Here is a 23,642-nt window from a genome sequence, read left to right on the forward strand (position 1 = left end):
GGGAAGCTCACCGGCCCAAAAAAAAAAAATTTTTTTTGGGTACGTTTTTATTTTTCTAAAAATATTGGGAAAAATTATCAAAAATCCAAGAAAATCAGTTTCTTCCTTAGATTTTTGTCAAAAATTACATGCAAAAACTTTTTTTCTATCCCATCATGAAAAAAAATTGGACTCTCAGAAAAACCGAAAAGTTGATGTTTTGTGGTTTTTTGAGTCCAACTTTATGCCATAATGACTTATAAAACATGTTTTTGCACGTGAATTTTCTTTAAAAATTAGAAAAAATGTGATTTTTTTAGATTTTTGATACTTTTTTTTCAATATTTTTAGAAAAATCAAAACGTAATTATTTTTTTCGAAGCGGTGAACTTCCCCTTAAAGCTTCCAGTAAGTTCCCCATATTCTCAGCGTGTTAACTTTCCTTATGTACCCGCAGTTTGTTTATGGAGCTTAACTGAAATTCTCAGCATTTCCTCTCATTCCTCAGAACTTCTCCAAAGTTCCTACAATTTTTGTAAAGTTAATGGAACTGCAATGAAGATCTCTAATCTTTCATGAAGTTAATTACGAACTTGAAATAAACCATTAATTTTTTTCCCTTAATACTAGCCTTTAAAAAAAATTCAATATCTTCAATATCAACTTGTACATAGAATACGAAACTTCAAGATATTGAATATCTTTAGATCTTGGACTTACTCAAATTAAGTAAGTTTTTTTTTCTTTATTAAAGTGAGAAATTAAGTGGATTTGATTGTAAAGCTGTTTCTTTAAAACTGATTGCCATGTCTTGAAACCGTTTGGATTACTTACTGTCGTTTTTGATCTACCAAAAAATAAGCATATTTTTAATTCATTTAAAAAATTGCTTTCTTATATAAGCCTGGAATTTATCCGTTAAAGTTCTGCAAAAACCTGGAAAACTCAGGTAATTTTATTTAGAAAAATGAGTGGACAACCTGTAGATAGAGAAAGACGATTAAACGTCCCAAAGTAAAGAATGATGAATCTTGAAATAAATGCACGCTAAAAAAAGTTGGAAATAGTGACTGATTACAAGAAAAAGTGACTTTAGTGACTTGGCCTTAAAAAGGAGACTTTTTAGTGACTGGCTTGAAAAAAGTGAACAAGTCACTAAAAAGGAACTCGCTACCAGCCCTGACTAGTGTGGATTGTTTCATGTGGGTTTCGACTGAACTTTTTAGAAACTTTAAAGTTGATAAGAAGTTCCGTAGGGACCTTTTTCGGAACTTTGTTGCGGTTATGTCTGCAACCTTGCCTGAAGTTCATAAGAAGTTTTTGGAACTTCAAGTTCCTAAGAGCCTGAAGCTCCCCTGGTGCTTTGATTAGCTTCTTAAGCAGCCAGCGTAGGTACTTTATATGAACTTTATGGAACTTGAAAGTGGATTTTATCGTGGAATACGGTACTTTTGGTTGCTTGGGCATTAGCCAGCTACCGAGCCCTTCCCAAGTAAATGTTTTGGTTTCATCGTGGTTTTGAAGAGCTTGGCTTGAGGACCATATTAAAACTCATATTGTTACTTTGGTATTACAAACATTTTTCTCGTGGAGGTAAATGACAATGATTTAAAAATTTTGATTTGCTCCATCAAATAAATCATCGTTGAGATTTTTTAAAGTAACAGGTAACAACCCAGTGCATGGCATTCTACATGCTTCGCTGTCCCCGCGCCCTACGTGAAATTCTATGTGACAAACAGCAATGCAATCACGGTGGGTGGCATCGGAACCATATCTACCACGCTCGCTAGCTGCCAGAGCCTCGGCATGGCATGTTGCTGGTGATGCTGGGAAGGCTGTACACATCATTTCCATTTAGTGGACTAAAGACCACCACAATGAAGAGTGATGGGTTCTTTATTGAACGGTTTTCGCCGGCGGTGATGGCTCCAAATGCGGATAGAAAGGAAGGGAGGTAAGCCACAGTGTGGAAGATGGCCTTTAACGCAAAAATCATATCAACACACACACGCGCACAACAATGCAACGACAGAACGTGGTTGGTGGTGAACGACGGGGTGTTTAAGGCGATTCCTATGAATGAGAGATTGATTGCGGGATTAATAATTGTTTGAATGGGAGGATGAAGCAGCGCGTTGTGCGAGGAATAAAATATTATACGAAAAATGAATGAGAATGACGGATAAATCCGCTCGTCAAACGCGCTGGAAGAGATGTGAAGAGGCTTCGATCTCGTTTGGGGAATAATTTGCGGTATTGTTTAGAGAGAAAGGTTGATGGAATAAAAATTCCGGATGATTTCCGAAGCGGTATTTGCGAATTGAATGTGTAGGAATGCGATAAAAGGGCTGATCCCAACGGATTGGATTCTAAAAAACATCGATTATTTTCCGAGGCATTTATTTTTCGGTAGCAGCGGATTTTAATAAATTAACTGGATCATTCTGACGATAAAAGCCAATTATGACACGGAGAGGAGGGAGACGCATGGTAGATAGTAGTAATTTCTCAAAAGGTACTCACTGTGCACACATATTGATCAGATCCTTGTCGGTCGTGCCCTGCTGCAGTCCGCGGATGTAGAGGTTCGTCTTGGACAGCTGTTCCGTCTGCTGTGGGGTATTACTGGGTCCCATCGTGTTGTTTGTGTTGGTATTGCTCAGACTCGTACTCAGCGTGCCACTCTGGGAACCGGTGTTGGATGAGCTGCTGGAGTTTGTGTTGCTGGGCGATGCTGCTGTCGGTACACGCTGGCCGTACTGCAAGGGAAAATAGAGAATAAAATCCAGGGTAAGAAAGACTGTCTGTTACCAACACCATCACAATGAAACAGCATAACGATAACGAATGATAAAACTTAATAATTGATCAAAAGAAATAAACTCCCAAATAAGAAACAGAAAAAAAAAAACTAAACAATACTTGAGACTCATCGTATGGGGCCATCGCAGAAACTAATGAAAACTTTTGCCAAGATCGTCTCGTTCATATTCTATCCATATTATATCCTCTGGGAAACGTGTTGAATAATAATGATCGTGCGTTTCTTGCGCTTTCCACAGTATTGTCGCCGTGTTTTCTTCATTTCCCAACGGTCGTCGCACTGGCGTGATAGCCAGCGACCGACGACGTTCCAAAGGTGCCATCGCCAACACACCGTCGTCGTCGTCGTCGTCGTCGTCGTCATGATTAATTTGAAAATTTTAATAAAACATTTTCTTTGCATTTCCCATTTCCCCCTTTCTTTATAGGAATCAAACGGAGAACTTTTGCCTCTTTCATTTTCATTCAGAACAGCTCGCAGAGTTCCCACAGGGGGCCAGAATATGTCGAATAATGAAAGGCAAAGGCAAATAAAAGCATTAGAAGCCGTCAGCAACCAGCAGCAGCATGAAACAGGACCTACAAGTCCTAAGGATATGCGCATAAATATAACGGAAAGAGGACGAGCTTGGGGATCGGGCATCGCCGCAGAGGTGACGGAAAGACATATGGGGTGGGAAAACTACTCGCTATTTACGCTTGTTCTCCAAGGAGGGAGGAGAGTTTTTTTTTCTCGGAAGAACGTGATATGGGGTTTAAGACTATGCAATGTGATATGGATGTTGTAGAACTTTTTCTTTGGACGGTGTGTGTGTGTGTACGTGTGTGTTCAGTTTGAAGAGGATGCTTTTCACAAGTAAGATTTTCTGACAAATTTAGACAGGTTTGTCCTGAACGGGAGATTTTTGTATAAATTAGATCAGAGTTTCTCAATATATGGGTCACGTTACGACCCACCCCGGTGTGGATCGTGGTCTGTCCTGTTAGATGGATCACAGAAATTCATATACAGTACCGGGCATAAGTATTAGGGTGGTTCAAAATATCGATGTTGCTCCACCCCGCACAACCGATTCTAAATCAGGTCCGGATCATTCTCTTAAAATTTAAAATAACATCTGAGACAAAGTTGTAGGAAAAAATAGTTCCGTTTTAGGAAAAAATATGCAAGATAAAACAAAATCAAACTACCAAAGAAGTATTTTAAATTTAAATAACAAAAAAAAAAAACACACTTTAAGATGTATTGAATATTTTTAATAAAAAACCTCATTGAAACGGCTATCTTCTGTGAGATTTTCAAGTTGGATAATTCAAAATTAACAAAAATCGTAGAACAACAACTAGAGGTTATATTTTTGAACATTATATTTTTTTTTAAATTTTAGTACCGGAAACTCCGATTTTAAAACTTTAAAAAATGATTTTCTTTGTAAAATTTCATCAAGAATTGTTCAAACAAAAAGTTCTGAAACATTATAAACTTCACAAAAGACAGCATTTTTACTAAGCTTTTTAATGAATATTCAAAACAAAAATTATTGAAGAGAGTATTTTTTTGTTTAAGCACTTTTAGTTTTATTTTATTTTATCCAAATAATCCAAAAGGAATTATTTCTTTTACAACTATGCCTCAGACGTAATTTTGATGAAAAGTGACGTTTTCGAGTTATGATTTGTTGAAAAATTTTGAAAACGCCATTTTAAAGTATTTTGCAAGAGTCAAAATGGACGAATGTAAATGATTGATCATAACAAACAATTATGCAACAATTCATGCAAATCGGAGAAGATCGCATCAGATGGATTTGTCATTTGGCTATACTCCAAAAGCAAAGAAAAAATTGACTCACTAACTTCAATTTTTTTTTAATTTTGAGGTGCAGGAGGTTTGCATGCGCACTAGCGCCGCGTGGTAAAAATATTTTGAACTTATTTAAACAGCATCCGGCAGTCCCCAGTCACCTGAAAAAGTTTATCGTAGACATCAATATTCTAGACTGTTAGTATAAGCGGTTTTAATCCTCTGTTCACAATCAAAATCAAATACTTGAAAATAGATTATAGGGGAAGTGTGCTAGTTATGGCACTAGTGTTACCTTAATTTACCAAACGGCCTAAATCAAGTTCAAAACAAGTTTTTCTATATTTTGCACCGCTGGCATTGAGAACAACATTTAGACTAACGTCCTGTGGAAGAAATTTTGGTTTTTATGACAATTTCAAGGTTTCAGACAGTTTAGAGGATTAGAATTAGATTAGAGGAATTAGAGGACAACTAGTGCCATAACTGGTACACTTTCCCTACACTTTTTCCCGCAGAGTGAAAACCTACGTTGGACAAAAGTTGATTAACCTTGCCAATTATTTCATACGACGAAAAATTGGAAAAATCCGCATATTTGGCTCATTGTACTTCTGGCAAATCCATTTTTAAATAGGCCTTTCCAAAAGGAAGTGTTTTACTGAAAATGCTCAAATTTTTTTCAGATTCAACCGATTACGCTCAAAACTGTACCAATAAATTTCGAATACCTACTTGGCCAACCAGCAGCCAAGATTTCAAAACTTTTTTTTGCAAAAAACAAAAATCGAGATGTTACAGAGCATTTCCACGCCAAATAGCAAATCGATTGAACATGACTCTCTTCGATTTGAATGAAACTTTGCACATATGTTGGTTGCTACCCAAATGACATTTTTCATAAAAAAATCAGTTTTTCCCAAATATTTTTTTACAACGGCTATGTAAAAAATGGGGTTTAAAAAAAATTATATCTTAAAAACATTACATTTGATCAAAATGACGCCTAAGAAAAAGTAATCCGCAATATCATGGTCTATCCGAAAAGGGAAAAATAATTGAAAAATCGTGTTTAAAAATTAAAATGATATTTTCCCAATTTTTCAATGTTTTTTTGTGGAGAAAGCTGAAATTATGCCCACAAATCTGGCTCAGAGTGTTAGATTGTTAGGTGGTAAAATGGTTAAAAGTATTTTTTAAATAGTTTTTGTTATTATCAAATTTTAAAATATATTCCAATCTTGTATTTTGAAATAAAATATTACCAAAAATAAATTCTGCGCATCATTTTCAATGAATTAGTTCATCTGAATATTTTACTTTAGTTCATCCGTTCTCAAGTTATTACTTGACATTAATTGGATGTAAAGACTTTGACTTTCACATAAAACAGGACAACTTTTTGAAAAGGCCTAGTTTGTTTTTTTTTATTTTTTTTAACAAATTATTGAACGATGTTTTGGTTGTTGGTTCTGGTTGGATACCCCCTCCGTGGTAGTCAAAAAGTTTTGCCAGTAAGGCATAAATCGTTCATTCATTAATTTCATAACAGCTATGGTAGGAAATTCGTTGAACAGATACTTAAGCGATAATCAGGGTAACTATTTTTCCGTACTTGATGTCCTTGAAAGAAATCACAGTATAATTAATAGCACTGTACATATAATGAATCAACTTAAGTGACAACATTTAAAATTGTAATTAGTTGACTTTAAATGTAATCATTGTATTGCAGTGTGTAATTAAAGAACTTTACATAGTTTTTGTTATTTAAGTTTTTTAGCCTAGCAATTACAATGATAAATGTTCTTAAAACTGTAGACAGAGTGAATTTATTTACGGTGCTTAATAAGTCAAAGTATTTACCCCTAATTAGTGTCATTTGGAATCTGAGAGGGTACTGCCAGCCACTTGTCGAGTTGGAGTCAAATTCGACTTGGGTATATTGGACAAAATCAACTTGTTTTTCTTTGGCTCAGGTTAAAACAGAATTGGTGATTCTGACAGTCTCCATGTCTGATGATGATTTTATTGTATTATAATATGCAATCATGATTAATACTTTTTGGTGCTGGACATCGTGACTATCATTCGAGAAAGGTCTGAATTAATGGTAATATATACATTCAAAGTGTTTTTATGTTACTTCATACGCGAAGTTAGCGATTTTCAGAGTTGGTTGGAAATGCTAACATGAAGCTTTAGTGTGACAATTTATTAGCTAGAGAATGATCTTTAGAAGAGGGTAGGTGGATAGTTCCGTTAGAGTACGGCAGTATGAAAATTGAATAGAAGTTGAAAATGAGCGAAGGCCATTAATGCGACAGTTTTTAAAGATCGACGCACATTTTTGCCTAACCCGTACGATGTACGCGGAGACTTGAAGTATGTCTCCAAGTCTACAGGCAAAAGATGTGCGTCCTCCTTCTGCTCATAACTTACTGCGGCTGTGGAATAGTTCTAGCGATGTTTTCATCACTACCTAAAGGGTGTCCACGATGAAATTGCCACACTTTGAAATTGCTCTAACTTTTTAACCGTTGGGTAGAATTTTGGGTGGATTTAGTTCATAGTGCATTATTTACATCCTGCAAGTTTTAAAGTCCTGTGATCAAAACTCGCGGAAATGGAGTCGAAAGAACAGCTCGTGCGTGATAAAATCTTGCGCATTCATCACGAGAACAAGGATCTCTCGCATCGTTCCATCGCTAAAACGTTGGGAATCGCGAATTCCACGGTGTCGCGAGTGATTAAGCGGTTCGAGGAACGGTTGACCACCGATCGGAAGCCCAGAAGTGAAGGAAAAAGTATTCCGTACAACACCAAAAATCACAACCGCGTAGTTGGGGCCTTCAACCGAAATCCGAACGCCTCCGTTAGGGATGTGGCTAAGAAGCTGCACCTAAGCCGAAGTTTTGTCCAGAAGGCCAGAACTAAGGCTGGGCTTCGAACGTTCAAGGTACAAAAGGCCCCTAATCGCGACGAGAAGCAGAACAAGTCCGCCAAAACCCGTGCCAGGAAGTTGTACCTCAACATGCTGACGAAAGTTGAATGCTGCATCATGGACGACGAAACATATGTGAAGGCCGACTTCAAACAGATCCCCGGCAACCTGTTTTTCACGGCCAAGGATAAGTTCAGCGTTCCGGAGCATGTCCGCACTCAGAAGATGTCCAAATTTGCGAAGAAATTCCTGGTTTGGCAAGCCATCTGCACGTGCGGGAAGCGGAGTGCACCTTTCGTGACCCAGGACACGATGAACGGACAGATGTACATAAAAGAGTGCCTCCAGAAGCGGCTGCTTCCTCTCCTGAAGGCCCACAACGTCCCAACAATCTTCTGGCCGGATTTGGCCTCATGCCACTACTCCAAGGACGTGCTGAAGTGGTATGCGGACCATAAGGTCAATTTCGTGCCGAAAATGTTCAACCCTCCCAACACTCCGGAGCTCCGCCCCATCGAGAAGTACTGGGCGATTATGAAGCAGCACCTTCTTAAACGACCTAAGGTAGTGAAGACAGTCGAGGAACTGAAGAAAGTATGGGTTTACATGCAAAAAACGGTTGATTCACAGGTTGTGCAGAATCTTATGGCCGGGGTTAAGGCCAAGGTGCGGGCATTTGCGTATGGACTGTAAATAAAATACGAGTAATATGGTAAAATGAAGTTTAATAGTTATTTCTCAATCCCTGAAAATTTGATGGCAATCGGATGAAAACTCGTATTTTGAGAATCAATTTTGTGTGTGGCAATTTCATCATGGACACCCTTTAAAGCCCCACGTTGCGAGAGCATTTCCAGTCGATGGTGTGTTATAATGCAATTCTTCTTTACCCAACTATTGTAATATGGTAATAAATAATTCACTATTTTAAAAATTAGCAATAACTTGAGAACAAATGAAGTTAGGAAAAATCTTTATATGAATTATTTAATTATAAATGATGCTTAGATTCCATTTTTGGTATTAACTCACTTAAAAACATGGAAATCGAATTTTGAATATATTTTTAAATTTGAGAAAAACAAAACTAATTTTAGAAATACTTTTTAGCATTTTACCGTCTCTATGCACCAAAATTGATAAACTTCAGCATTCTTCTAAAAAAAAAAAAAACGCAGCCGAATTGCGAAAATCAACAATTTAAATATTAAGGGGAGGTTCTCATTCAAATGGCCAAAAAGTAAGCAAAGTTTGGCATTTTTGTGGGCCAATGAAAAAACATAGAAGGACGCGGTTTTGAAATTCAACAAGCTTAAAACTTCGTCTTTATTTCCAAATTTTTACAAGGCGAAAAAAAAAACAAAATGGCCCCCGTGGTCACGTTTTGAGTAAGGTAGTGTACGCCTGGAATTTTGTTAAACTGCGTACAGCCTGGTACCTCAGGATCGATCTGAAACACAACACGATTAATGAGGCTTTAAAAGTGAACTAAATTTATTGGAGGAATGATCTAAGAACGAGGAAAAAATTTAAATTTGACGACTTTTTTGTCGTTTTTTTACCCCTTTAGCCTTAAAGAGGAATAAGGCTACAGAAAAAAATTGAATGTAAAGAATTTGTAGATTTTATAGGTCATTCCTCCAATGAAAAAGGGTTTCTTTCGAATGGTCAAAGGTAGAAGTCGTTAAATTGAACCGTTTCAAATGAGATTGACGCAGTTTTGAAAAATCATGTTTCGAGATAAACGCGTTTAAAGCCGAGAGCGTCCCATGGCGGCCGGGACACCGCTTCAAAAGATGGCCTGTAAAGTAAAGTAAAGTAAAGTAAAGTAAACAAGTAAACTGTAAAAACTTATCTTGTGCGCGGATCGAAAAACCCTTTCAACATAATATAGTAGAAACTTATACCTTATAGTAGTGTATATTTTTTTCAAATAGACCATACTATTACCTACAACTTCTTCTCAGACGTCATTTTGACCAAATATACCGTTTTCAAGTTATGGTTTTTAAATAAATAAAACCCATTTTTAAGATAAGCCCTTATGAAAAATTAGTCCGGAAACATAATTTTTTATTGGAAAATGTCATCTTGCGTAACAACTAACATAGGTATGTACAAAGATCTATTCAACTTTGAAATGCTCGTCACAAAAGTGGCTTTATTTTTGCCGTTTTTAGCTGGAAACCAGGGCGACAGTAAAAACAAAAAACTTTTTGCGCAGAAGTCGAATCGGTTTACGGTCCTCAACGATGTTGATGTGTATACTTTTTTCAATCCAATTTGTCAAACAAATAAATAGTTTTGTCCCGTTTTCCATACATTTTCCCATACAAATTTTAAACCTCTCCCGCAAATCCAGATCGTATCCGAATTAATTCAAATTTGGCACAGTTGGGGATCCCAATACGAATCGAAAGAGCTGTGGAGAGCTGGAGATTGTGATCCACCATATAAAGTTGACCCACCCTAATGACCACCCTAAGCTTGAAATTTAACCAAAACTATACCACATTTTCGCGATAAATTAAGTGAATAGTGATCTTTAGAGTTCCTTATCTAATTACCATTGATTTTCTGTAAATTTCCTTTTCAAGGTTTTTAGCACGAACCAAAAACAATCTAAACAAGGCAAGAAAAAAAAATCCCCTTGGCCACTCTAGGAGTAAAACGGTCACATGGAATATCACATGATCCTGGCCATATAGAAGGTTTCTGTCTTGCGAAAAGTTGTACAGTGGGTCAAGGCCATTGGTTAGAGAACAGTAGTTCAAGATTTTCTCACTGTGTAATGTACAAGTAAATTTCCTGTTCAGGGTGATTCGGAGTACCTGTCTCCGATTTCACATGTATGCAATTCTCAATGGGAAGAATGAATATATGTTCTAGTATTTTTGTTTTAAGTCAGCTATTATTGATAGTAGGATAAGAAATTTCATTCGTTTTCGATTTCAAGCAGCCATGGACGTGAAATAGAAGATGTTATCATTCTGTATAAATTCGTGTGTTATATTCTGAAACTGACATCTTTTCGAGAGAATGAAACATTTATTTTTCGCAACATTATAGAGGTACAAAGGAACCATGCTTGGAAAACCCGTTCAATATAGGAGCTTAAATGCATCGCCAGGACTTCAGAAGTGATGGAACTAAAACGTGCGTGCCAGTTGTGATTCATTTTCGTGACAAGGTAAGGTAAAGAGAGGAAGAGAGATTTGATTTTATGTATGCTAAATTGAAGGTTATATGTGTAGTTTATCTGAAATGTACTGACAACAAAAATTCACACGGCGAATGAGAACGACCCAAATTTGAGATTTGTTTGCTCATAATTGCCAAAAGATCAGGTACTCAGCGATGAGTAAATTTGCCTCATGTTTGTGTGGAACACTTCAAATATCTGCCGTAAAATGAGGAAAATTGACAAAAGGTAGGATTAGTACCAATAGACTGAGTGAATCTAATCTTCACTTGTCTCTTGTTCGGGAATTTTTTCCTGGGCCAAAACCAGGAAAAACATGAGGCAAATTTACTCATCTTACTTTATGTGATTTATGAGCAAGCTAAACTCAAATTTGGGTCGATCTCATTGGCCGTGTAAGTCCAACTGAAGCAGAGAATCTCTTAATATAAAAAAAAACCCAAGAAGTTATTGTCTTCGGAAAATTTGTTCAGGTGATTGAAACCTTCTGCGGCCGTGCATCCAACTCAAATTTGAGATTCGTTCACTCAAATTCGCAAAAAAAACCTTGGCTACTCATAGACCGAGTAAAACTTTACTCGATTTTCCAGGAAAAACTTTTCGAATATGAGAAAAATCTAGAGAGGTTTCATTCAGTATTGAGGAACAGCGAAGAAAGCTTTACTCCTACGAGTAAACCTACGTTTTTGGTATTTTGAGTGAAAAAGCACTCAATTTTGAGTCGATCTCATGCAGGAGACAGATTAGTTACAGTTAGATAGTTCAAAATTTTCTCACTATACCGTACTCGTATGTCTATCACAAGGAAAGCCTTAGTCACTTGACCAACTTTGCCGAAGACGGCAACTTTCTAGATGGTCAGGCTTTTGAGATATAGCACATACTGAAAGCTCATATTCATACTTGTGCCGCGTAGAGCAAAAATTGTGAACTAATTTGTCCAGAAAGCGTTGATCACTTGAAAATGTGTGCCAAAAATAGTAACTTCCTAGATCGTCATGATATCAAGATACAGCTAATAGGTATAGGAAGTTCACACACGTAGAGCGATGGTTAATTTTTTCGCCTCGGCCATGGTGGACATTTTACTTGGCAATTCACTCGCTAGTTGGTACTAGTGCATAAGGAAAAGTTCGCTTTGGAGATTTCCGCTGAATATGGTTCTTATGAACCAGACGAAACAGAATGATTCTGTTTTTGGAAAAAAATGTTATTTTTGTGACAAATTTTGATTCACATCATTTTGGTTCACAAGTGTCTCACATGATGGCGCTAGTAAGCAAATAAACGCTGTTTTACATAATATCTCGTAATCAAGACTATGTAGAACTATCATGCCTTCAGCAAAGTTGTTGAGATGAGTAAGTGCTTTCAGATAGCGGATAGTTTAGTTCAAAAATGTATCACTAGAAAGCGCTAGTGAGCAAAACATTGTACTACCTTATTTCTAGTGATCCTTACCATGAAAAAAGATCCCGTCTTCGTGGAAAAGTTGCTCATTCGAGTGAGGACTATTTAATGGCAGGTATTTTAGGAGGCGCTGTGAGCAAAATATTGTTTTGTTTAATTTCTCCAGATCTTGACCATGAAGAAAGTCCCAGTCTTTGTCAAAGTTATTGATTTGAATGAGAAACTTCCTAACTGCGGGTATTGCCTTATCTCATATCAGTTTGGTTAGACATTTCACTAGGTACCGGTTGTAATCAAAATATTGTTCTGCCTCATTTATAATGGTCCTGACCAAATAGAAAGTTCCCGTCTTCGGCATAGTTGCTCATTTGAGCAGGCAGCTGATAAATGAAAAAACACAGCATATATGTAAGTTACGTCGAGAAAAAGCTCATACTCGGAAGCTGTGCAGGTTGACGAGAACACGTAGATTTCTCTTATCGGGAGGTAATCGGCATCTTTTAAGGTAGACAACATTCAACTTTAAAATGTTCATCTCTTTAACAGAAATCTGAAATGGTTGAAACCATCACCCGCTCAACATTCCGCTTTCCAACACCTCCTATATTTCCCACTCAAATACCATCCAAACTTTGCCTGGGGTGAACTTTTCCAATGAAAATTCCGTCTTTCGAAGCTTGGGACGCACTGCAATCGACACTTCTTTTGCAGAGAATTCCCTTCATTCGGAATTGCCAATTCCACAGTGTCTATACGTGGGCTCCAGCTCGTATGATCGGTGCAGTTGAGAGTTTCCAAAATGTGAGTACCGAAGAAGAAAAGTTTGTTTTAAAGTTTTTCACACGTTGTACTCACTCGTCTGCTGGTGTGGTGAAATAATAAGACAACGGAACACAACGACGGACGAGGAACGAAGAGGAAAGAACAACTTTGCTTCGATATCCGGAAAAAGAGGCATTATAATGAGATTTCGAAAATTGAGAATGATTCGCCCCGAGTCCCTTTTCCCAGCACACGACGTCGATCGTGTTGATACGAACCATTTCAAACGAACGTTCAAAAGCAAGGATGGCTGAGTCTCCTTTAATCCGGACCCAATTGTTCCGTTTCACATCCCATCATCTATATGTATGTGTGTATGTATGTATGTATGTATGTATGGGAGGGCTTTTTCTGCTTGTTTGGTCTTCGTTTTTCGAGAGGCGGCAACCCTTAAATAAAGCGCGTGAGGAGATCATGGCACTAGAAGAATTTAATGAAAATTTCCACCCCCTCATATCCCCTGCCTCCGGGAGCGCATCGGAAATAACGGGAAGCATTTTGTGGAATAAATTTTCCATCTTTGTTCTCATTCTCTTCGGAACCTTTTATTTCTGGGCTTTTATGTTCGTCCACCCCAGGCTATCTTCCAAGGAGCTTGAATCTGAACGGCTACACAACGGTTGTGACTGCAAACTACGGCGACGGTGGTGGCTAGATGATCCGCGAATGTGCCATTTGGCATTCGACATTGCCTACACTCAGAGTCAGGCGCTTGTCATGCATGCTCTGGCTCTAGGCTTCTGCTTGCTTAGAACAAAACCATTCCATTTTTTTTTTCAGAATTCAACTTCGTCTTGATCGGGCTCCCTCCCGCGCGTCCTTGGGTGGGTGTGTATATTCTGCAAACGAGGTGAGCAGATAAATATTTCAGCATTTTCCTCGCTTTCACTCGCTTGCACCAAATCTCCCGTGCTGCATACTGATGATGGGATTTTCAACATCACTTCTGCTGCTTCTCCCCCAGAGCTTGGCTGTGAGTGCTCTGCTAGTGGTGGTGAATAGCAGCAGCAGCAGTAGTAGTAGTAGTAGAAGGATTTAACCATAACTGAGTAGGAATATAGGCGGATTTGGTGCCAGGCTAGTTCAGGCAAGGCTCAACCCATCCATGCGGGTGTGATTTGAATCGGAGGCAGGTTTTTCCAGTTTTGAGCATTCTTCTCGCAAAATTAATGCTAGGAACAAAGTGCATTCTTAAGGGCTTAGCATGCTGAATTTTATATGGGATTCATTACGGTTATGAAAGCTTTTGCGAACTGATCCTGCTAAATATGTATTTGGCGAGGTACTTTCCTCTAGCTGATTTCTTGCCATGGCACATGCAACTACAGCCCTTTCCTTAAATCGTAATTAATGCACCAAAAGAGCGTATAAATTTCCCACAATTATAAGCCACCTGAAACAATTATAAATCTGTGATTCTCGTTTGGAAGTCATAGAAACCTAACACAAATTTCGGATTTTCCTCGGCAACTCAAATGATTCTTTGATCTTTGAAAGGCCGAGACTGATGGATGGAATCATTTGACTGCGCTAACATTCCGCCCTTGAACGATGAATAACTTTTTCGAAGGGAAGATTGTGGGATGGATTGCGCCGCAGAGCTTTGGAAATGTGTGTTTTGCGCCATTTCACCCCATTGTCACCTATGTTTTGAAGAGATTTTTTACAGCGTGAGTGGAGCGTGTATGTCCGCATCGGAGGCGGGACAAGATGCATTGGTCGCGCCAGTTTGGGACGTCTATCCATTTATTAATCATACCTTTCAATTTTCGAATGAATGATTCTCTTCTATTGGCCCACTCCTGGGACCAAGTGGTACGAAGGACAGATTTGTAGACATTTTAAGCATTTGGACCGGGAACGTTTTTTGTGGCCAACTTACCAAATCGGCCAGTGACTGCAAGGTGATTAGCTTCGGTATTGCCTTGGATGCCACAGTGACCTGGGATCCATACAAAGACAGTATCCTGGGTAACTCATCGTTGAGTGCCTTATATCAACGGATGTTTTTCCTCGCAGTACTCTACGTTAGGAATTGACATTTTGAACTCAAACAGATTAAAGAAACTCTTGGAATTTAGGAGAATTTTTTTAAAACTCAGGCTTAAATTTGCGAGTTATTTGAAACATCACATCTGATGAAATTTTCAGGATTCAACATGCCAGACTATGGGACATTGCTCTTTCTTAGATATGAGATTTTTTTTGCTATCGGGTAAATTGAGCCAAGGGTTCCAGAATCATGATAAATTTTTCCAACAGGTTTTTTTTAATTCAGGGTGGTTTTTTGAGCATCTCAAAATCGGTAAGAGACACCAGAAAGATAAGAAGTATTGAAGGATGAAAAAAATATTACAAAAATGTTCATTATGCTTACAATTATTCTTCTGATTAACTTTGCGATGTTTCTACACCGGGAATTTTTTTGTGGACTACTGAAATAATTTGCTTATCATTTCACTAAATAACGTTCTTTCTACGATGCTAAATTTTAAATGTACGTGATGCCCGGGTAAATCCGAAAACATCAACGACACTACTGGGACATCCCTCACCACCTATCTCCAACTGAGGAGTTTGGTAAAGAGAGATGAGCAACCCGATTCGTACCTTCCTCAATGTTTTTTTTTTTTTTTTCCTTTGATTTGTTTTCCGTCGATCTTGTTTTCCGTGCTGAGCACCAATGCTACCGACGCCAGGGAGACAGCTCCCACACCTGGACCCTACCTAACGACTCATCAACTCATGAACCGGGGACCAACGGCTTTACTTCCCATCCGAAGGAAGGCGTGATCAGAGATGTTATGCCTCAGAACATCCCGGTGGCGCCGACTGGGATTGAACCCAGGCCTGCTGGGGTGAGAGGTAATCATGCTTACCACTACACCACCGGCGCCGTTACATCCTTCCTCAATGTTGTCTTTACTCACTTTCTACTCTCTATATACAATTTTCACATTGCCGCACAGTGGGACGATACAAAAAATAGTGGGACATGGCTATTTGTGACGAAACTATTGAGTGTAGCATTTTGGTGTCATTTAGAATGTTTCTTCATTTTTTGAGTACTTTAATTGAGAATTGAACATTTTTGATAAAGGGAGGTATACACTAAGATAAAAAAAAACTTTTTTATGTCATGTTGAAATTGATGATTATCTATGGAAACATTGTAGATGAAGTCATTTTAAGGAGCTTTGTCCAAGACGTCAATTTTACATCTCGCAAGTGGACGAAGTTATAGGGTGAAAATGGAATACAAACGGTAGTACCCCCTTAAAAACAATTTTTTTATCACAACTTTTTAGTTTGAATTTTACAAATTTTCAATGTTCTACAAAGTTGTAAGTGCTCTAAAACTGCGCATTATTGCTGCAATAAACAAATCGCTATCTATATGTTTTAAAGATTAAAAAAAAGTCCCTTTTTATAATTTTTAACGCATCTGTAAGGATTAAGAGATGAACTAGCCTATGGCTAAAAATCTCTATAATAAAGAAAAAAAAAAGCATCTGTAAGGGGGTGTATCTTGCATGTTGGCAGGTATTACCAGCAAAACTCGACGTTATTCCGTTCAGCAACTTATACCCTACTGTTACATATACAATTCATGGGGGGATCCAAGGGGATGCCTAATGCATTTTCTTATAAAGTTCCTCATTGTTTTGTTTACGTGTTGCTGTTTTCATGACCATTTTTCCAAGTGTTTGCATTAGAGTGGGTTTCTTACTGCTCTTTAAATGCTTATTCTGGTCCCCAACAACTGGGCAAAATTTGAACAAGTTTGGTTATAATATCGATTTGCGGGAGAATTTTAAATTATGTATGGGAAACGGAACGATCCTATTTATTTGCTTACCAAATATCCAAATATTGCTCAAATTTCATCAAAACTCGAACTTAGAATGAGAATTTTATACTCAACAACTTTGTTGAAGCTTCAACACCCTTTCAAATGTACATACTTGGAAAAATGGTCATGCAAACATCAAAACTTAACAAAACATTGAGGCACTTTATAAGAAAATTCATTTGGCATCCTTTTGGATCCCCCTATGAATTGTATATTTAACAGTAGGGTATAGCTGCAAATACCTGCTAACCTGTAAGATACACCCCTTTGAAGTTAGTGTTGAAAAATTAAAAATACGTATGTAAATCCTTTACATGAAGAGATAGCGATTTGCTTCATTAAGAAAAAATGCGCATTTTTAGAGCATTTACAACTTTGTACAACATTGAAAAAATTGAAAAATTCAAACTAAAAAGCTATGGTAAAAATGGGTTTTAAGGGGTACTAGCGTTAGTTCTCCATTTTCACCCTATAACTTCGTCCACTTGAGTGATAGAAAATGGACGTGCTCGACAAAGTTTTTTAAAATGACTTCATCTACAATGTGTCCATAGAAGTTTATCAATTTCAACAAGGCATAAAAAAGTTAGTTTTTATCTTAGTTTATACCCCCCTTAATAAAAAATGTTCACTTCTCAATTAAAGTACTCAAAAAATTAAGAAACATTCTAAAAGACATCAAAATGCTACACTCAATAGTTTCGTCGCAAATAGCCATGTCCCAGTATTTTTGATTTCGGCCCACTGTGTGCCGTACTCTAATGGAACCATCAACTCTATACTTTCATCTCCTCTATCTATCGTATAAAATGACCACTTTAAGTAGTAAGATTATGTAGAAAAAATATTTGAACAAAGTGGACAATTTTTGATATTTTAATAAAAAGTGAATTTCGCCATACATATTTAAGTCGGTTTTCCACTAGCCAATACATTGAAAGCTGTTCGATAGCTGGTGGTGAGTACTGTCAGAAGCAGTACGAAGCATTTAATTAGAAACCAAATGCAAAATTCCCCAGCTGAATTATCCTCCATTCGATGGATTTTATCCATCTGCGCAACTTTGCAGAAACAGCTATTTATGTATTTGATCGGCGTCGAACGACGTGATAACCGCCACATGCACAGACGAACTGAAACAATACTTTTTTTTTTTACTTTAAATGATCTTTATTTCTTGTATTTGTTTGGTTTACATGTACGAATTATAAAGTGACACAGATGCGTCTTTTCAACTTTAGTACATTTGAAATTTTAATTATTATTTACAGTTCCTAGTCCTATCAGGCCATGACCACCTCTTGGTGGGATTGGTTTGTTTTGAATTCGAAAAAGGGACTAATCTTATCTGAAATCTGAAATCTAATTTTGGAACGTTCGTCTTTTGGTGGAGGTCTGCAATTCTTGTGTCAAAGGGACGATCAAGGATCATACTAAGCCCTCTGTTCTGAGCGACCTGGATTTGGTTCCTGTGAGTTTGTGCACATGATTCCCACACCGGAGCTGCGTATAGGATCGCAGGTGCTATAATCTGTTTGTAGACAGCCAGTTTGTTCACCCTTTAGAAGCGGGATCTGCGGCAAATCAGCGGATACAGACACCTAACCAAGGCGGAACACTTGACTATGGTTTTCTCCACATGCGAGAGGAATAGGAGTTTTTCGTCAAACAACATCCCGAGATAGGTTACTTCGGCGGACCACTCAGTCTTTGTGCCATCCATGATTACAGTACAAGAGGGAGCCGGTTTTAGTTTGGGTGATTGCCGATGGAGGAACATGATTGTTTGTGTTTTGGGGGCATTGATTTGATTTTCCACGTGGTGGCATAATCAGCAAAGGCGTCAAGCCATTGACTACCCTTGACGGTTTTTGCGGTATCATCTGCGAACAGGAAGAACACGCAACCGTCTCCGAGGGGCCAAAGGGAGGAATGTCAGAAGTGTAGATGCTGTAAAGCAAAGGGCCCAACAGACTTCCTTGCTGAGATGGAGAGCGTGTTTGAAAGGCAGCCATTCAACGATACCTTAACCGACCTTTACTGAAGGTAGTTACGGGTGATTTTAACAAGATGCAAAGAAAAGTTGAAGTTACAAAGCTTGCATACAAGCCCATTGTGCCAGACATTGTCAAACGCTTTTTCAACGTCTAACAATGCCAAGGCTGTGGACTTGGATATAACCTTGTTACTTTGGATGTTATTCATCACCCGAACTAGCTAATGATTGGTGGAGTGCCCCTTCCTGAACCCGAACTGTTCCGGTAGGAGAATGTTGTGTTCCTCGACAAACTTGAGCAAACGATTGAGAATAAGTTTCTCGAACAATTTGCTCAGCGCTGAAAGGAGGCTGATCGGTCTGTAGCTTGAAGCTACAGTTGGGTCCTTCCCGGGTTTGCGGATAGGTATGATTTTCGCTGTCTTCCAGATACTTGGAACGTAGTGCAGTTCCAAGCATCTGTTGAAGACAGCAGCCAGCAGAGAGTGAACCTTCATGCTGAGATTTTTCAACACTAGGTTGAATATTCCCTCGAACCCGGGGGCCTTCATGTTTTTGGTGCATTTCAGCGCTGAGTAAATCTGTTCCACTGTGATTCTATCCTCCGGAGGGATAGCACAAGAGGAGGAATCAAGGTTGAGTATGCATTGCTCAACCTGAACTTCGAGCGGACTTTGGATGTTGAAGCCAAGCAAGTGCGATTTGGCAATATGTTCACCAATCGCATTTGCTTTCTCCTGAGGGGTGATTATGAGCCGATCGTCATCATATTCATCATTGAATGGAGGGGTTTGGGGTGCATCTTTAGGACCTTGGCAACTTTTACAGAATGGTCTGGAGCGGTCGTCCAGATTCTGGACGAGCCGCCCGAAACTTTCGTTCTGACTTGATAATAGTTCAAATCAAAAATATTGTTTATGTTCATAGATTTCTCATAATCCTTTTCCCTTTTGTCCTTCTCCTTTTCCTTTCCCTCTTTTTTTCAGAAAGCGAGTAATGACGCTATAGTCATAAGCCATAAAAGGCAAGAACAAGAGTTAGTGCTCATGTCCCAACCGTCAGAAGAAAATTGAGCATCACTTAACCTTTCTAGTTTTGATGCTTCCAACGACCAACCAATCATATAAATACCAAAATTGGAACGTACGGTACGAGATGTCCACGTTTCATCCATTTATTGGCTTCTGCATCGTGTTTACATCTTCGAATTAAACAAGCCCGATGTTTTATGAATCATCTTGTCCCTTAAATGCTGCACAGTAGGCCTGGCCGTTTTGATATGTGTGACGCATCTTCGATGTGAAACATATATCAAATAGACAAGAAAAATGATGGAGGGATATCCATCATTTTCCAGGATCTTTCAAGAAATGGCTGTATTGGTGTTAGATTAGATTAGAATCCCCCTAAACTTTCGTTCCGGAGTGAGACCATTCTGGAAGCAATCTCCTTGTTCAGATAGGACTGAAACAAAACGTACAGGTTCGCTCTTCTATAACCTCACTACCGGCTCGTCTCTCTATGCTCTCTCGATAGTCATAACAAGCAAGCACGCAATTGGTTGACTACGACCAAAAAGTATGATCAATTTTCAATAGTATTGTAATGACAAACTACTATGATCTTTAAGCCAAACAACCACCCAAACGGTTGGATTCATTTATCCGTTGTACTCTGGAGTTCAGTACCCGGTACTAGAAACTTGACCTCACGACAGTTACACGTTCAACAGAACTACACTGGACGACAAAACTGTAAGTATTGAATCCCTGAAAAAGGACCCAAAACGGACCGAAACGTTGGGCAACAATAAAATAACAGTAATTTGATTTTGTCGAGCCTGAAAAGCCATTTCCAACTCAAACTTTAGCGTGAGAGGCATGGATGCTAACCACTACGCCATGCTCGTGTGTACGTTCTTATGCGGTCTGTGGTTGTCGAGTATATGATTCCACTTAACCATCATTAAGGCTTCATCCGAAATTGAAAGTCAAAACTTTCCAGGAGATCTTATCAGACAAGTTCCAAAATGTAAACCACAATGGGACCCATCATGAACAAAAACCAAACAACAACTCCTCACAATTGTCACTCTTGAGTAAAACCTAAATAAAGCAAACTTTCTCATTAATTTACTGCCCCCCCCCCAAATTTGCTTTATTATTATAAGATCCCCCTCCCTGCGCTTGTGAAAGCTCTCGAACAAGACCGCATTAATTCGGTAAATTTCATTAGCCCGATTGTTCTTATCTTGTAAACAGTCGACCGAGCGCGCACCAGCCCACGATGTGGCGGCAGCAGCCTTTGTCAAATTATAATCCACCTTATCCCACCCGCACCCGCATCTTCCGCACCAGACATCGCCTCAACTCAACCCGTGAACATGCCATTTTTCCGAACCATTTTCCCATATCAAAAACACAAACCCAACCCTCCCTTTTCTTTTTTTCAAGATACAAATCCTTGAAAGGTTCACCTCCCTGTCACTCGCAACTTCTATGCAGCACTAGAATAAAAAGTCCACTCGTAAAAATACGTTTTCTCGTAAATTCATTTAAAAGTTATTCCCAGCCTCGAGCGCACCATCAGACCCTGGGTGGGCTGGTTGGGGGGCAAAGCGACATGGCGGAAGTAAATGCACCCAATTTCAAATCCTCCCCACTTTTTGGCCTTCGTCGTCGTCGTCGTCAACACTCCATATGGCACGGCATCGACGAAAAGTTGGCGTTTGCAAATGCGGAAGAATACGAAAACAACGACGAAGACGACGACCTGGAACGAAACAAGATTTTCACGATTTTAGAATTAAGATAAAGTTTCAAATTATATTTTCTCCCGCTCGCTAATCTTGTTTCATTTTTCGCGCTTGTGCACGGCCGGTCGGTTGGTTGGCTGCCGGCATCGACCAGCATGTTTCGTGTTTTGTGGGAGGGACTCTGGCAGCCGGGCGGCAACCGCGCTCTGATATCGGCTTGTAGCTTTTATCAGTTTCCAACGGCAGCAGCAGCAGCAGAGCAGTGGCATCAAAATGGCAATAGTCAACTTGCTCGGTTTCTGGTTTCACTTTTTGTTGTTGTTGTTTTGCTTTGTGATGATAGCGCTGCGATATGAACTTTTTGTAATTTTGCCAGCTGAATACTCTGTTGTTGGTTTTTCATTGCGGATTGGTAGCCTGAAGGGAGCTTACCGAGGAAAAACCGACGAAATCCGGCAGCAGACCGACTGTTTTTTCTTCTCACCGAGTGCGTGGATTTGCCTTGATGAAGTGCTAGCGATAAACGTTGTGTGAGTTTTCCACTCACATTCGGCTAGACAGTCAATATGAATGCTATGAGTTGGGGTGTTAGTGGAATACTCATAGGAGCTGAAGCATCTTTCAGTTCATAGTCAGAATTTGTAATTTAATTTCAAGGCTGTGCTACTGATGTTTTTCTCACAAAGGGAAAGTTATGTAAAACTTAACCTATGCCAGACACAATGGCCTGCAGTAGGAACATGTTTTTATTTAAAATAAAATAAAAAAGAACTACACCGTTCTATAGGGTTTAGAGATTTAATATATATTGAAGAAAATTCAGTGGGTCAATAAAACTTGCTAAGCCATTTTGGAGATTCGAGGACATTTTTGCGTTTCTAAGGCAATTTTACACGTTTTAGGACAATTTTGACGCAATTATGTTTATTTTAAACGTCAGTTTAGCGTTCTAGACCCTCTTGAATTTCTAAGCTTTTCCTATGTGTTTTAACCAATTCATAAGTTTTAGGGCATTTTAGGTATATTTGTCAAAACAGCGCACCGTACTAAAATATTGCTCTCGTTCGAAGCGAACACGCACTGCCGAAACAACCACTTCCCGGCTCACCACCGATGCGAAGAAGAAATCGTACCGAGGAGCCGTTCTGTTATGCTTGGTGCCGTGCTAAAATTGTTCGGTGTGCTCCGTGCGGCACCGTGCCTCTATCTGTGCGTTGATAAGTGTGATGATTAACGGCGCCGGTGGTGTAGTGGTAAGCGTGATTACCTCTCACCCCAGCAGGCCTGGGTTCAATCCCAGTCGGCGCCTCCGGGATGTTCTGAGGCATAACATCTCTGATCACGCCTTCCTTCGGATGGGAAGTAAAGCCGTTGGTCCCCGGTTCATGAGTTGATGGGTCGATAGGTAGGGTCCAGGTGTGGGAGCTGCCTTCCTGGCACGTCGGTAGCATTGGTGCTCAGCACGGAAAACAAGATCGACGGAAAAAACAAACCAGAGGAAAAAAAAAGTGTGATGATTTTGTTTGCGGTTTTACGTGAGAAAGTGAAGGAGGGAAGATTTTTTGGTTTTTTTTACACACACATAAATGAAAAACACCGTTGGAGTAAATATAGATACCTCTTCTGCGCTGCGAGTGAGGTGAGGTGAGGTGACTCGCTGTTACTAGTGAGGTAAAAAAAGTCACCGCGAGTGAGGTGGCGACCAGACTCAGAGAAAGTCGGCATTGGTTAGAAAAGAGACTTTCATCCTATAGGGGTCATCCACAGGTTGTGTGAATATACGTCTCCGTCTCGTGAGGAGTTTTGATATCTGTGATAAGTAATGAGTTTTTTTTTCCTTTGTTCGGGACCTAATACTACTGCGACCAGTAAATTGATCTATTGTAGTATATCCCGTGTCCTTAGTTTAGTGCATGTCGTATTACTCCAACACTATTGAGAAATGATGAAGTATTCGATTTTTTTACAGTTGCCACTCTTGCATTTATCGCAAGGATCCGACTCTAATTGAAAGGTCCCGCTATTTATACCCTTCGGAGTGTTGAAACACC

The 23,642-nt window shown here is 39.0% G+C and overlaps 1 protein-coding gene across 9 annotated transcripts in view; it reads right to left on the minus strand.

Moving 5' to 3' along the window:
* shep (alan shepard) overlaps window positions 1–23,642 on the minus strand; it is a 584,228-nt gene that overhangs the window by 55,277 nt on the left and 505,309 nt on the right. For all 9 annotated transcript variants that reach the window (XM_065234643.1, XM_065234647.1, XM_065234646.1 and 6 more), the window contains one exon: window positions 2,506–2,741. In XM_065234643.1, coding sequence (XP_065090715.1) covers window positions 2,506–2,741 — 236 coding nt within the window. The remainder of the gene's footprint in view (window positions 1–2,505; window positions 2,742–23,642) is intronic.

The sequence above is a fragment of the Ochlerotatus camptorhynchus genome, unplaced genomic scaffold (genome assembly GCF_037179485.1).
Source record: "Ochlerotatus camptorhynchus isolate MF236.1 unplaced genomic scaffold, CSIRO-AGI_Acam_v1.1 ptg000434l, whole genome shotgun sequence".
NCBI lineage: Eukaryota > Metazoa > Arthropoda > Insecta > Diptera > Culicidae > Ochlerotatus > Ochlerotatus camptorhynchus.